Source organism: Camelus dromedarius, chromosome 17 (genome assembly GCF_036321535.1).
Source record: "Camelus dromedarius isolate mCamDro1 chromosome 17, mCamDro1.pat, whole genome shotgun sequence".
Lineage (NCBI taxonomy): Eukaryota > Metazoa > Chordata > Mammalia > Artiodactyla > Camelidae > Camelus > Camelus dromedarius.
Window position 1 is genome coordinate 12,609,644 of NC_087452.1, and position 16,197 is coordinate 12,625,840.

A 16,197-nucleotide genomic window follows, 5' to 3' on the forward strand; every position below is an offset into this window, starting at 1 on the left:
GTGGATCTTGATTTTCTTATAATATTTTAAAAATACTGAAATAGAACAATAGAACTCTTAATACTCATCATTTCAAAAATGTTCCAGAACCTTAATGTTTGTGTAGATAGATTAAAGCTCATGGTAAAGGTTTAAGGGCCAATGTCCATAGCAAAGATGTTAGAAGAAGTAAAGTTAATTAAAAGAAAAAAATACAGGAGAGACTGGGGGCAAAATTTTAAATTTTAATTTAGAATCTGAAGAGATTTAAAATGTCAACATTTTGAAAAGAATGTAACAGTAAAAATGGAAAGGAAAAAACACATAATTGTGAAAGATTTGGTAGTTTTTCAGTACAAAACAAAGCTAAGTCTTGGGAAAACAAAGAAGATTATACCTACACACACACACACACACACACACACAGAGAGAGAGAGACAGAGAGAGAGAGAGAGAGAGAAATAGCACTATATCATTAGGGAATCTAATTTTCTAAACTACCATAGTACCTGCAAGTAGAGAGAGACACCATGAAATCTCTAAAAAACAAACATTTAAAGCAATGCTCTCATGTTTATAATTATCAGCATCTTACCTCTGGGGCAATGTTTAACTCAGATTATGTTATTTAAATAGCTATGGCTTTTAAAAAAAAAGATACAATCTGTTCTTTCACAAAGAAATTGTACACCTGGGATATATGATTATTTTTTCCCTTTAGGATAAAGGAAAAGGACATATTGAATCACATCCAATTTAGATAAATAAAACTTAACAGAAGAACTAGAGACTTTCTCAGATCTGTTACATGCACCGAGAATAATAATTTATTTTAATTTAACATAAAATGTCTTTTAGGGATACTATGCTGATTCAATATAGATATTTAAAGAGCAAAATGTTAAAGTTAAATTTTGATAGGAAGCTGAAATTTGAGGGTTGGGATATAGTTCTTATTCACATATGTATAATTTGGGGGCACCTTGATGACTGCTGTTTTTTCATCTATGAAAAATACATTGTTATTTAACTCTGATTTTTTTGTTACAGAGAGTTAGAAGTGACTCAGATCAAAATAGTGTAATAACTTTGAATAAATATGATTAACACTTCTTGCCAGTGAATTCTCTACAAGTGAAAATACCTTTATTTATATGGTTTTCTGATTCTAATGGTTGATTTCTGCATATTTTAGCCTTCTCATAGCTTTTTAAGATTATTATCTTTCCAATTCTTGGAATTTCTATTAATATATATCTTATAATTACTGTGTTTCTGGCTTGTAAGTTACTATGGTTGTTCCTGTTTCTCCCAATATATTAGGGCTTTGTTATGAATATATGAAACTTCAATACTACTCATTACCTCAGCTGATGGAAAGCAGTATGATGTGGTAGAAGAGCTGCTCTTACAACCACATGACCCAGATGACATCCACAACTGGCAACTCACCAGAGGTAAGCTTTACAATTCAGAATAGAATTCTTCCATGTCCTTAACAGACTATGGTGGATTATTTATAAAAAGATCTGCTATTATTCCCATTTACACTGTAACTTTGTAGCTTTTCTATTAAGAGACTGAGTATATTTTCATATCCATTCAATTTGGATTGATCACGTGACTTGGAATGGGTAAAAGAATGCAGTGCAAATAACACTGTGTCAGTTACAAGCCTTGATATTAAGAAATCTTGCACACTTCTGATTTCTCTTGGAACCCTGATCAGGCACTATGTAAAGGAGCCCAATTCTCAGAGATTGAAAGAATACTTGGCCCAGAGCATAGGTATCCCAGTTATATCACTGAGAACTTCCTAGGCTAGCCTGATCCCATGTGACCCAGTAGCTAACCACAGATCTAATACACTCAGACAAAACCAACGGAATAGCCCAGTTGAGCCAATTTTAAATTGTCAAGCTACAGACTTGTCAACTAAATACAGGGTAATTTATTATTTTAATCCACTCAGATTTGGGATGGTTTGTTACATAGACGAAGCTAACTGATACATAGACATCAATATATTTAGGTTGAATGAATGAATGTATTGTTGAAATGGAAAGGAAAAACATTTCTGAAGTTATTCTAGTTCTGACATAACATTCTATATCACTTTTTCTTCTATATTAATACAGTTTTTCTTCCATACCGAATGCTAAATTTGAGGGAAAATATATATTTCAATTTTAATGTTAAAAATTTCACTGGAAAGGAAATAGAAAAGAAATATTCTTCATTGTTTACTGATGACAAAAATTATTTAATCACTTATTTTAGTGTAGAAATTTCATGTTTAACAATTTATAATCGAAATAATCTTAGTTTTGTTTAAAAATAGTGCTTGATATATTTTTTCAAGAATTAAGCTCCCTGTGTTATCCATAGAGATGACCTTCACAATTTTGTTGATCATTTAGTCATTTAAGTAACGTATTATACATTTGAAAATTGCTTCACCTGTAGAAAAAAAATAAAATGCCAATAGATTATCAATCAAAACTCATAATAAAAAACACTTTACCTGCACAAGCACTTATGAGTGGCAGCAGAATTACCAATTTCCATAGCAACCTCATTTCCACTTCTTAAGGTCAAAATTTCTCCCATACAGTCAGCCAGAAAAAAATGTCTGTCTTCCAGTCAGTATCATAAGAGTCTGAAAAAAACAAAATAGTCATGAAATGAGAAATATACAAGCATGCATATTCTAAACGTATGTGAATTATTGCATATTGGTTCAATTTAATATTAAAATATTAATAATCCAAATAAAGTAACCTAAAGGTCTACTTTTACATATACGTGTATTTTGCAAAGTTTCCATAATTTCAGCTCCTATTTTAATAATTTCAATTTACACCTTAGATATACATGTAATTTGCTGTAAAATTTGCTGTAGTGGTTAATGGATTGGAATGTGATCCAACTGAATCTATTCCATGTGAATTAACACTTTCATGAGTATAATTTTAAATTCATTTGTTTTTTGAAATGTTAGAGAGGTTTAAAAACATAATAACCTAATTCTCACAATTCTATTCTTGGCCTTTATTTTTTATTTTACACCATTAGGAATAAGATGAAATATTGTTCTATCTTATATATATTAACATTGATTTTATACATTTCATAGATTTTTTTTTGTAACTTTGTCAGATTTATTGCAACAAATTTCCTATTTGCCATTGTATCTAGAAGATTTTTTAATGTACAGAAATTAATATATTTTAAAAGTTTGTTCTTTGCTTTTCATGTTCCAGTAGTATTTTACTATTCTTAGGCCATAAAAAGATTCATCTGATTTTTCTTAAGTTTTTTTTATAATTGTGTCCTTCCATTTTACTTTTTAAACTGTGTGAAACTTCCTTCTGATATAAAATTTGAGTGAAGATATTTTCTCTGCTTTATTTGTTGGCTTAAAATTATTATCTTAGCCCTACCTAGTGAATAATCTTTTTTTGTTCTCTCTACTAATTTGGAATACAAATCATATAATATACTAAATTCTTATTAGCTTATGCCTTTAAGCTATCTAATATTTTTAGAATTATAGCTTTTTAATATATTTAATATCTGATAGGAGTTGCCTGTCATTGCACTCTGTTTTCAGATTTTACTTGATACATTTCATACATTTTTTTAAGTGTTTATTATCAATATTGTTGATAATATTCATTAGGAACATTATCTTTTCTAATGTTACTATAACTAAAATTAATATTGTGCTACAAAATTTCTACAGGAAATTAATTTCTCCAAGTCTTATTTTTCAAGTATGAGACATATATTTCCTATGTAATTACATCATAATTTTTTCTAATTTACTTTGACATTTAAGGTTTCCAATCATAAATGAAATCAAGATAAAGTGTTTGTTTGGCTTTTACTCCAAATGAGAAATCTAGTAAAAGGTTCATAAAAGTCATAATCTCAAAAAAAGTATAGAAAAAGTTCACCTTCATCGAATTTGATAAAATTATTGTATATCAAATGATAAGATGCTTTGTGAACTTATAATATAGTGGAGATATATTTTCTTGCAAGTCAAAAATATCTTCCTAAAACAAAGATTCAGTCCAATTATGCAAGTATTTTAAAACCTTTGATCTCTCTCCATTGCATCAACATCTGAAGTCTTCTGAATGGTGTTCAAGGTCATATAGAATGAATTTCTTTCTGTCCTTTTCCAGTCAGATTTCTCAGTAAATACTTCCAGGCTAGTCTCACAGATCTACTCTCTATTCACTTTGCATATGCATCGTACATTATCTCCATATGGATGCTTTTTGACTTGCATAGAATTCCCCCTTAGGATCTACAGCTCTCTGAAAAACCATGTGGTGGTGACATAACCATACATCCTTATTTTCCCTGAAGAGGATCTGTTTACACAAATATAATGCCACAACTAGAAACAGTACCGCTCTTCCCCAAAATTCCTAGTTTACAAGATTAATTATAACTTATAATTATCTACTTATTTGATGGACATTCATTATTTTTTTTTTTTTACAACTGAGCAGTTCTGCCACCCTCTTCTGATAAAAGCCCTGTCTTTTTTTGTTTTTCATTTTTCTTTTTCTTTCTTTTTTTTTTTTTTGAGGAACCATCTCCCTACACACCCTCAGTCCAAAGAAGTAGAGTGATATTTCTTCTCCCTCCTAGTGCCAGGGATGAGGATGTGACCAACAATACTTCAATCAGGAATTCATTCCCCTGGCTGCAATGTTTTTATGGGCATGTGACCTAAGCCAAACCCATGACAACAAAGCCAAGACTTTTGTCAATAATATTAGGATAGTAAAGTTGCTAAGATATAAATCTGTTGATCCAATGTAATATGACATTTCACAGGTACTGTCTTGACCCAATTTTGAAGACATGGCTAAAAACTCCCAATTCCCTTTGGTAGACAGTTTGTTAAGACCCCACCCCAACTACTTCCCTTATAAGGCAGTAACATTTCTGGGTTGTAATCCACAGAAGCCTAATTTCCAGAGGCCTCCAGTTATCTAACAACCAAGAATAGCCCTTTTTCCTAGAGCTGGTAGAATTATTCAAAATACCCAATGTCCTGGAAGTCCTCAAAATCCAGCTAACCCTTCCCTATTTGCCATACACAAGCTGATATTATCCTGTCCTTACATACTTGACATATGTAAGTCCCAGCTTGCTGTTATCCTGTCCCCAGGTGTGCTTCCCTGCATGCCCCATCTCTCAGTTGGCTCTATAGGAAATAGGAGTTTTGCTTCGTGCATCCCAGTTTCACATATCTGAGTGTTATTATGGCATGTTTCTCCATCTAAAGAACCTATACTCATACGTGGCATCATGAAATTATGAAATTCCTCTCCATGTTTAAAACCCGGAAATCCCAGATGTGAGTCAATAAGACAAAACTTTTTCCCAATCCAGTTTGTGTTGTATTTTTGTGTCTTGCAACCAGAATCATCTGACTGTTATATTCATTCTTCATCCTGAATTTATATGAACATTTTCTTAAAGACTCTAGAGCAAACTGGCATGATGTATACCCCATGAGCCTTGTATTTATCAAAGGCTGCATTATATTGCCAACATTTCCATAGCTTACCTTGAAGATAAAACCGTATGTAGCACTTGCTCACAATATATAGAGTGGTATGTAATGTAGAGCTCATAGGTATTCATTGAGTATGTGTTTAGTTTGCATTTGACAATCAAACAATCTAGTATTATGAAGAAAAAGACTAAACTGGGAATCTAGAGACACTGCTTCTACAATTGTCTTTCTCTTAACCAGCTTAGTAATTTTGGGTGTTTCATTTATAATCACACTGATTGTCAGCTTCCTCCCATGAAAATGGAAGGGTTTGACCTAGAAATCACCCTTAAATTTCTTCCAGCTCTAATATTCTAAGATTGTTTGATTCAACCCAGTGTATAATTTCATGGCAAATATTGCCCTTTACCATCTGATTGCTTATCAACATCCTGTAATGAGGGCAAAGCCCAGGAGATATTTTATTTGGCAGTGCTCTATAAAGATAGCCTAAATAGCTAATATTTATGCATCAGTTGCCATTTGTAGAAGTTCCATTTGTGAAAGTTTAAATTGCCTGAGGTAGGAGAATACACTGGCTCAATGAGAACAATCCAAATAAGAAGAGTCTGGTTATTTACTCACAGCAAAATGTGGTAGAAATTTAGTAGGTAAAATTGACATGCAAAATAGCCATGGGAATTATTTCTATTTTCCTAGAATCCTAAAGATTGCTCGAGGCAGAATAAAGGAGGAAAGTATATAAACTTAACTTAAAAGAACTTCCTGAAACTCTAAAAAAGTTTCAGAAATGCACCAGCAGCACTTGATTTTAGATGAAGTTTATAAGCCATGCAATCTTTTAAATTTCATTTTGGCCAAGAGAAGTGGGTGTCTTGGTTCATGACCAAGCTTCTAAGGTCATTGTTCTATAATAACTGGACAGACTTGTCTCCTCCAGACCATATGTGTTCCCTTTTTCTCTCATGGAATTTCTCAGTGCAAAAGTAACAATTTCAAACACTACAACTCAAGAATATGTATAGGTCTTATGATCCCTTCCGTGCAATTCCAAAAAAAATTTTTAAACCTCTGAAAGTTGAAATATTCTCCTAAGTTGTTAGGTGGCAAAATTCATTTTGTGGTAAAACCAGTTCTGAATTAATGTGAGGTTGTTTGGTCTGTTTTATCCAGCTTTGCACGAATACTTAGGTTTTGCTGCTAAACAAAAAATGTCGGTTGATGATAGAACTGTTGCTCACTGAAGGTATTGTCTAAATGCATGTAAATTTGTGCCACATTTCCTTTCTAAAGGCTAAATTAAGGATAAGCAAACTATAGTCTGCTGACCAAAATGAGTCTTCTGCCTGTTTTTGTAAATAAGGTTTCATTGCAACACAACACAACCACCTATTTATCTATGTACTGTCTGTGGCTGCTTTTGTGCTACAAAGGCAGAGTTGAATAATTGTGCCAGAAACCATATGGCCCTCAAAACTGAGAATATATACTATCTGGCTCTTTACAGCTTTAGAGCTTCTGGAAGTTCTGTTGCTGATCTCTGGTCTAATACATTCTAAACTCTAAAAACATTTGTCTCTGATTATTTCAGGTAGAGGAATGTGGAATTGTATTTCTCTAACGCCATGTCAGCAAGAATTGCGCATGTTTAGCAAAAAACAAAAAAGAAAGGAAGAAAGAAATGGTTCTTGATTTTGAGGTAACCTTGGACTATGAGTGGCTGGCCTTAATACAGTCTCTTTTTACCACGGGCCATTGATCAACATCTGACCCCAAAAGGCAGATGAGAGAAGAATTCAGAGATGATTGTCATGACTGTGAGATTACACTGGACACTAATTGTTCTTAACCTACACAGCACAGTTTCTTTCTTTGGTTCGGAATAATCCTTTTTAGAAATAGAAAGGCATCACTCAATCTATTTTCTGGCCATAAAACCATCAATCAGTCTATAAATGTGATACAAATGCTAGTAAACAGGAATGATTAAGGAAGTCAAGTATTGGCTAGACTTCAGGCCACAGAATAATTTTGGGAGGTTGTTGCCCTGTTAAACTGTGGTGTGCCCAGCAGACATGGGAGACAATGGGTGTTACCAAAAGAGAGATGCCATGCATCTCTGCTCTTTACCTTTTACAAAAGAACTTTCCAGTGTCTCTTTGCACTGAGAACTAGCAACATTTGCTTAAATAAAAAGGCAGGTGGATGTGCATGTATAGCTCTGTAGAGCCCTTTGAAAGATGCCCAAGAAGGATTCTAGTTGGAACTCACCAACTACACTTCGAAGTTAGAGAGTGCCTAGATGGCCTAACACATAACATTGCATGACAGAAGGAAAACATGGGGAGTTATTCTTGTCTAGCTCTCTCAACCTGATATATCTATGTGACACCAATTTGGATGCTGAAGAATTAGGTTCGTTAATGCATAACAGTTTATAAAAATCCTCATGTCAATTACAAATAATATCTGTTTCTCTCCCCTTTTGCACTAATTGAAATGATTTTCTCACTTTGGTAGTAGGAAAAAGAAGCTACTACTAATTGGTCTTAGTGATCACTGTAAATACAGGGTAATAGAATGACCAGTGTTGGAATATTACCTCATATTGTGGCCAACTTCTCGCTGTGTGTCTTAATTGTGTTGCTTTAGTATGAAAGGAAATCACTGCTGCAAGTGCATTACCCTTAATGGGCTTTATTCTTCCTGTACTTAACAGCAACATTGCTTTGACATTAAAGAATTCTGTAACAGAAATTAAGATCCATTTTCAGATGGCATGTTCATCATCAGAACAAATGTGCTCAGCACTAATTGCCCTTTTGTTTTTAATTGACCAGTTAATTAACTGCATTAGGTAAATTAAAAATCCCAAACCCATTTTCTTCAGGTAGCCCCAGTGTTTTATTTCAGTATGATAAAAATCCATGGCCAGATATAAGGGAGGATGCTTAATAATTTTACAGCATATTTCCACCCTCAGCATTCATGGAGTTATTTACTATCAAACTAATCAATAATAAATTTAAAAATGAAATATTTATGATCTGAAAATATGATTTAGACTAGGAAATCCCAACTGCCATTAAGTCAGGCAAAGTAGCAAGATAAATCGTGCCATCACAGTCTTTGTTTTCAGAATATAATGCTATCACTTATGATAATTGTTATGCCAGCTCTCAAAATAGGCAGTCATAATAGATGATAGATTAGTAGAGAGATATAACACAGCGTGTTTAATGCAATCACAGAAGAAGCATCACTTCTTTTCTTAGAGGAGGCATGATTACATGTTAAGTTGTTAACAGCATGAAATAAATGCAAATATGTTTGTTATGAAAATAGTTTGAATCATTTCTACATTTTTTTTTATTAGAGCAGCCAAGCTGGAGAAGTTAACTTAGTCATCAATACAGTCTGTCTCATATGCCTTTTGCTTGAGGCAGTGGAGTCTTGCTGAAGGAGACCAGCATGAAGAAATTAGTTTTTTAACTGATAAGAAATCGTACTTTCAATGAATTTCAGAATTGAAAAAAACGACAACCTTGCTTGACTTACGATGGGATTATGTCCCAATAAACCCATCATAACTTAAAATATCTGAAGTCAAAAATGCATTTAATGCACCTAATCAACTGAACAGCATAGCTTAACCTTGCCTGCCTTAAATAAGCTCACAACATTCACATTAGCTTACAATTGGGCAGAATTGTCTAACACAAAACCTCTTTTGTAGTGATGTGTTGAATATCTCTTGCATCATGCGGAATACTGTACTGAAAGTGAAAAACAGAATGGTTGTATCAGTTGTTTATGTACGTGATCGGGTGGCTTACTGGGAGCTGTATCTGCCCAGCATCATGAGAGAGGACCATACAGCATATTGCTAGCCTGGGAGAAGTTCAAAATTCAAAGTAAAATTGAAAAATTGAAAATTGGAAGTTGAACCATCATAAGTAGCAACCAATCAATATATAGATAATATTGCTTTCATAAGTGAGGAAACTGAGGCCTCTTGGAGCTAAATAATTATCCCTATTCAGTTTGTGACCTCGAGTGGGGCCTGAAGGCAGATCCCTGATAGAGAGTTCTCCTTACTAGATGTCTCTCTCGATCTGTGACACTGGACATGTCACCTAAGTATAGCTTCAGCCCCTGTGAGCCTAGTTTCCCAAGTAGAAAATGCAGGTAATTGTATCTCATAAAAATGCTCTCAGCATTTCTTTTAATCAGAATAAGAGAATCAGGGTGAGTGATAATATAATTTGGAAGATTTGTAATATTGACTCTCATCTCTGAAAATGGTGACAAGAAATATTTGTTCTTCAGGCAAATTTAGTTTATTAAACTTACTACAGAAAGGGAGAGAATTAACTTGAGACAGTCTTAGTACTATCTCACAAGGGGAAGTTATGGATAATATTTATAGGTTTTTATGGCCTGAGCTGAGTGATTTTAACGTTATTCTTGCCAGATGAGGAGCTGACTAGAAATGGGCAGAGTTTATGGTATAATAGCTTTAGATTGATGGGCATCACACCATGAGGTAAGACTCTTGATATAGGTCTTGATGTTGGTCTTGAAATGAAAGTTTTATCCTGTAGAAGCAAATACTTCTTAAAGCAGATAGCTAAATTATTTTGCTTTCAGTATTGTTTAACACGAGGATAGGAAATTATGCCAATTTCACTTTTCAATATTCACTCGAATAATAAGATGTGTGAACTACTAACCAACCACTAAAGCAGAAGTTGGGAAACTTTTTTTGTAAAGGACCAGATAGGAAATACTTTCACTTTTGCAGATCATTTGGCCTCTGTTGCCACTACCATACAGGACTGTTGTAGCACAAAAGCAGCTATGGACAAGGCAATAGCAAATGCAAGTGGCTATGTTCTAACAAAACTTTATTTACAAAAAAAAAAAAATCAAGGATAATATTTTATCCAGTGCCGCAGTTTGCCAGCCTCTGGCTAAAGAATGGCGTGGAGAATAGTTTTTAGTGGGCAGTTCTCAGCCCAAGCCTACTTTGTATTTGATTAACCTCTGGAATAATAGACAGTGGGAGGGATAGTGAGTATATCAGATAGCAAAATTCAAAAATACCTAGATTAAAAAGAATAGAGTGTATTTATTTGCTCTATTCTTTTTAATCTAGATATTTATGAATTTTGTTATAGATACATGTATGTCTATGACACATATGTGTGTGTGTATGATCTATATATCATATTTGCATTTATTTCATGCTGTTAACAACTTAACATATATATATATATATATCATACACACATAAGTTTAATAGTAAGGAACAAATTATTTTTCTTTTCATTCTTTTTGCTTCTTCATATATTCCAAATTTTAAAAAAGAACCAAACAAAACAAGAATATTTATAGCAAGAACTTACTGAAACAACCATGTGTGTGAAGCATTGTTTTATTTTGTTTGCAGGAAGTCTAAATAAACTTATTTGAGATCAGTATTAGAGCATCAGAGGAAAAAGTTTTACTTTTTTTAATATGCTTAAGAAAAAGCAGTCAAACTGGGAATTTTTTTTCCTACTTTGTTAAACTTTTCAAATTAAAGAAAAAGAAAGCAAAACAGATTGGTATAGTTCAAAACAGTTTCTAAATCTAGTAAGATGGTATTTAATAAGAATATATATTAAGTGTTAGGTTTGAAATGTTGATCTACTTATTCAGAATAGAAATAGGATATGGAAAAGTGACTACATAATTTCAAGTTAAAAAAAACAAACACAATATGGGGTGATTCTAGGCTAACATTTGATATTTACTTATTTTTGGTATGGTCGCCAAAATCACATGTAACCAAGGTTGCATTAATAAAAGCATAGTGGTCAAAACAAGGAAGGTGCTATTTCTACCTAACCTGCACTTGTGTAACCACATAGCAGGATTGTATTCTCTTCTGAACATCATGGTTTAAGAGAAATTTTGACAAATTGAAAGCCTCTTCTGGGGAGCAGGGTGAAGATGATAAAGTGGCTGGGAGTTTATGAGAGTCAGTGGAAAGGAGTAAGTGTGTTTAACCTGGGGAAGAAAGGATTTAGCAGACAGAGGAAAGCCATCTTCAGATATTTGAAGGGCTGTCTTGTGGAAGAAGGATTAGACTTATTATTTGTGTCTCAGGAGAGCAGAACTGTGACCAAAGGGTAGACATTTGGGGGCAGCAAATTTCAGCTTACTATCAGCCCAGAGCATCTTAACAAGTAGAATTGTTTAGCCAGTGGTTAAACACTAGTGCACTAGCTTTGAAACTTACACAGCCTAGGGTTTTTTTTTTTTAATCCTGTATATACATATTTTTATTGAACTATAGTCAGTTTACAATTATTGTGTCTATTTCTGGTATACAGTATAATGCTTCAGTCATACATGAACATACACATACTTCTTTTCATATTCTTTTCACCATAAGTTACTACAAGATATTGAATATAGTTCCCTGTGCTGTACAGCATGAACTTGTTTTTTATCTATTTTATATATATCTGCAAATCTTGAACCCCCAATTTATCATTTCCCACCCCCTTTCTCCCCTGATAACCCTGTTTGTTTTCTATGTCTGTGAGTCTGTTTCTATTTTGTAAATAAGTTTGTTTGTCTTTTTTTTTTTTTTAATTCCATGTGTAAGTGATATCATATGGTATTTTTCTTTCTCTTTCTGGCTTACTTCACGTAGAATGACAATCTCCAGATCAATCCATGTTGCTGCAAATGGCATTATTTTATTCTTTTTTATGGTTGAGTAGTATTCCATTGTATACATATATCACAACTTCTATATCCAGTCATCTGTTGATGGACAACTAGGTTGTTTCCATGTCTTGGCTATTGTGTATAGTACAGCCTAGGTTTGTATTTCAAAATCTACAGACACATGTAATAGCTTTGTGACTTTAGAGGAAGTAAAATACCTTCTCTGACCCTCAGTTTTATGATAATTACAATGGAAAAAGTGGTATCTACTGCATGGGATTTATAACGGAATCCAATGAGACTGATCCTACAAAGAAGAAAAGTGGTTTCTCCATGAGATACCAAGTTCTTTATGACTAGGCGTATATAAGGGGTAGCTGGATGACAACTTCTCTGAGGTATTAGAGAGGACATTTCTACATTAAATGGAAGGTATAACTACATGCCCTCATAGGCCCTTCTAAACCTGTAGCTCTTTATTTCTATATAAGAGCAGGAAACTGAAGATCCTCTGATGCAGGGATCGTTAGGTGGGAGTCCAAAAATGGGATTTCCCTAGCAGAACATTTGAAAGTTGGGAAACCCAAATAAAAATGAATGTTCTGGTTTCTCTTTAAATATCTGAAGATTTGGCATCACTGGGTTCACATTTCTACACAGTAACAAGACCATAAACCTGGTTCTGGGAAATTTAGTTCAAATTTCTGAGCAAACATATTTCTTCCCATCAGAGTTGCAAAGGGAAGATTTCTCCTTCATTGTGAGTAACCTGAACTGTTAACGAAGCTGTATGGCATTGTGCATGTTTTCCCACAGTGTGCTTTCTGGACTTTAAAAAAGTAGCATACAGTCAAATACTCTGCAAAATGCAAGATTAAATAAGGCGAACAAGTTCTTTCTTGCAGGATTTCTCAGTGTCTCTACTTTTTAACTTACATTATAGAATCTGAGGAGAAGAGCATAGTAATTCTGTTTCCTAGACTTCCATGAGCCTGGACTCCCTTTGCTACAGTGCTTGTCCTAGAGTGAACAAATGCTCTGTAGAAAATACTTTGGGAAAACCTAATTGAGGGGAAAGAGCCCTGGACCACAAATGCAGTGGTGTATCTAAGTCGCAGCTCTGCCAGTAGCTAGTGATGTAATCTGAGTAGAGTCTTGCAACCTGTGTTCTTAGGTTGCTCACAGCAAATATTGGGACAATAATATCTGTCCTACTGTCTGATCCATATTTTTATAAACTAAATAAAGGATTTAAAAGCACTTTCTAAATTGAAAAAAGCCCTATAAATACGTAAGAGATTAAATTGCTAATGTGTCTCTCTCCTGCATAACTCATCAGGAAAAGTGGCTAGATTTTAATCATTTTCATGCCAATCAGTGCTTTTCAGACCACACATAGTGGCATATCTTTTTTTTTTTTTAATGCATAGATCTGTGAGTTTTCTGTCCTACCTGGAAAGAATTATTAAAAGATGATCTATATTTTCATATTACCATGAGTACATTAAATCTGTGTGATTGTAAACTGTCTGCTGACCTACCTGGAAAGAATTTATTAAAAGATGATCTATATATTCATATTACCATGAGTATATTAAATCTGTGTGATTGTAAACTCTCCGCTGAGAAAGAACACTATTCCCAAGCTATCTATTAAGGAAGGAAAGAGTAGAAAAATAGTGAGCACTCATAGCAGGATGTACACTTATTCCATTCTGTTCCCTCTGGCTAAGGTTCACGGTCCCCGGCCCCTGGACAATTGGACCTTTTGCCTTCTCTTCCATCAACCTGTCCCCTGATAATGTGCTCCCGTTGGCAGTCCTGACCTCACCAAAATAAGAGTTATCTTGGGAGGAAAATGCAGTTGTCTGTCAACCCTGTTGCTGTAAAACTCTGGGGAACTCCTCTGATTTTGAGAGGATACAGTTTCTAAAATAATGCAAATAAAAAGGAGATACAGAAAATATAACTCATTTGGGAACAGGGAATGGCACTGCACCTCGGTCTCTTCAGTGTGCCATTCCCTGGCTTTTTGAAGCTGCAGAAATGTGAATTAGGCTTTCCATTCAGAGTGTGTTACTCTCGCTAAATGTTTGGTCCCTGAGAGAGGAGAGATGCTGTGGCCTGGGGGACGGGGACAGACCTCATTCCCTAGCCCTTTGCACATTCTGTATACCTTTAGAGATGACATTTGCAGGCAAAAAATAAATTCACCTGCTGACCTGATGGTATACTTCCCCAAGAGCAGGCTATTAAGATATTATCTCACATCTCCCCCAGTTGATGTCTGCTTCCTGCCTTCTGACTAAAAAGACTTAACTGCCTTCTAATATCTGGATTTCATGTTTATATAAATAGTACCCCACTTTTGTAAATTGATCTATAGTGTGCAAGGTGCTTTTTCAAATAAAATCTCATTTAGATTTTTTAAATTACCAAGAAAAGCAGAAAGTGAGGCTCCAAGAGACTAACTAGATTTCCTGGAGCCACAGAGGGTTAAGTGTGCATACTCTTCTAAAAGCATTGTTTTAAAATTTGTACCTTCTAAATTTGGGTGACTTTTGGCAAAACTGTGATCCTAATTTATATCCAGATCTGATAGAATCAAGAGAATTGTGAGCTGTTAACAGTGGGGAAGAAAAAAGGGAGGATGTGAAAACCACACTTACAGGGAGGAGCAGTGCCTTCTGCAGTGTCCCTAAGGACAGACTGGCCCAGTGAAAACAATACTGGACCAGGAATCCAGAGGGCTCTGAGACAGTCCACCCCAACCCGTAATCAGTTACCAAATTTCAGTAAATCCTGCAACATTTCTGGTCTCAGAATTCTGTATTTGAGATGGGATTACAAGTAATTCAACAGAGACAATTGGGAGACAGGCTTCCAAATAATACAACACTACTTTAAGTATTGGGCCAAAGGCACATAGATAGTATGTGGCCGGGCTGGGCCTTGTACCTAGATCTTTTGATTTCAAGGCTTTCCACATTATATACAGAAAGCACAGGATTGTTGTCATTGATTTGGACATGTATACTTGGAATTACTGTGAGAAAAAAAAAATTAGTTGGCTTCCAAAACGGTAGGCAGATTGAATTTAAAGGTAGTTTTAGGAAAATGTCCAAGGAAGGAGGGGCTATAGTGAGATTAAGGGTAGAAAGGTGTTCTTAAAACCACCTTTGTTCCAGTTTCAAAGGCTGCCTACTAGACCAAGCAGACCTGTGGAAGGAAAAAGAACACCCCCAAATAGTGACGTTTCCACTACAGTGGTTTACTTTCCCTGCATGACATTAAACAGAAGGCCATGTTTCTGGAGTATAGCTCCCATCCCAACCCAGCAGTCCATTTTGCATATAGGTAGATGCCCACCACTGTCCTGAACTCCCAGGTTCCCAGGCATTGGGTCTGTAAGTTCACATGTCTGAAGGGAAATGGAAACTGAAAGAGTCATTGACTCAGTGGCTCTGGGAGCTTCTCAGGAGGAGACGGTGGGAGCTGAAAGTCTGTGCTCTGTAACTGGGCTGCCTCTTTTCTATCCAGACTCGGCTCCCAGTAGGTAAGGAACTCAGCACAGGTTCCCTAAGTCTTCTCTGCCTTAATTTCCTCATCAGCAAAATGGGAATGATAGTAGTGCTACTTCTTCAGGTTGAGGTAAGGGTAAGTTAATTCATATAAACTGCTAGGACAGTGTCTCATATGAGGTCAGAGCTCACAAATACTATTATTATTGCCATCGCTATCATCGTCATCATTAGGTACAAAACAAATGTAAAAGATCAGGTTATTTTCAAAGATGCTTCTGTCTTTGATTATGCTGGACCATCTTTCTTGAATTCTCTAATTTTAGTATTCTGCCAAGATTCAATGACATTTATTCCATGAAGATTTCTGTTACGTCTTCATTTAGAAATACTTTCACTTTCCTTTTAACTTCTAATAAATTTATCTTT

The 16,197-nt window shown here is 34.7% G+C and overlaps 1 protein-coding gene across 1 annotated transcript in view; it reads right to left on the reverse strand.

Annotated features, from left to right (window-relative positions):
- LOC105095302 (contactin-6) overlaps nucleotides 1-16,197 on the reverse strand; it is a 255,776-nt gene that overhangs the window by 202,539 nt on the left and 37,040 nt on the right. Inside the window, exon 2 of the mRNA XM_010987428.3 lies at nucleotides 2,504-2,638. Within this exon, the coding sequence (XP_010985730.2) occupies nucleotides 2,504-2,558 (55 nt within the window). The 5' untranslated portion in view covers nucleotides 2,559-2,638. The remainder of the gene's footprint in view (nucleotides 1-2,503; nucleotides 2,639-16,197) is intronic.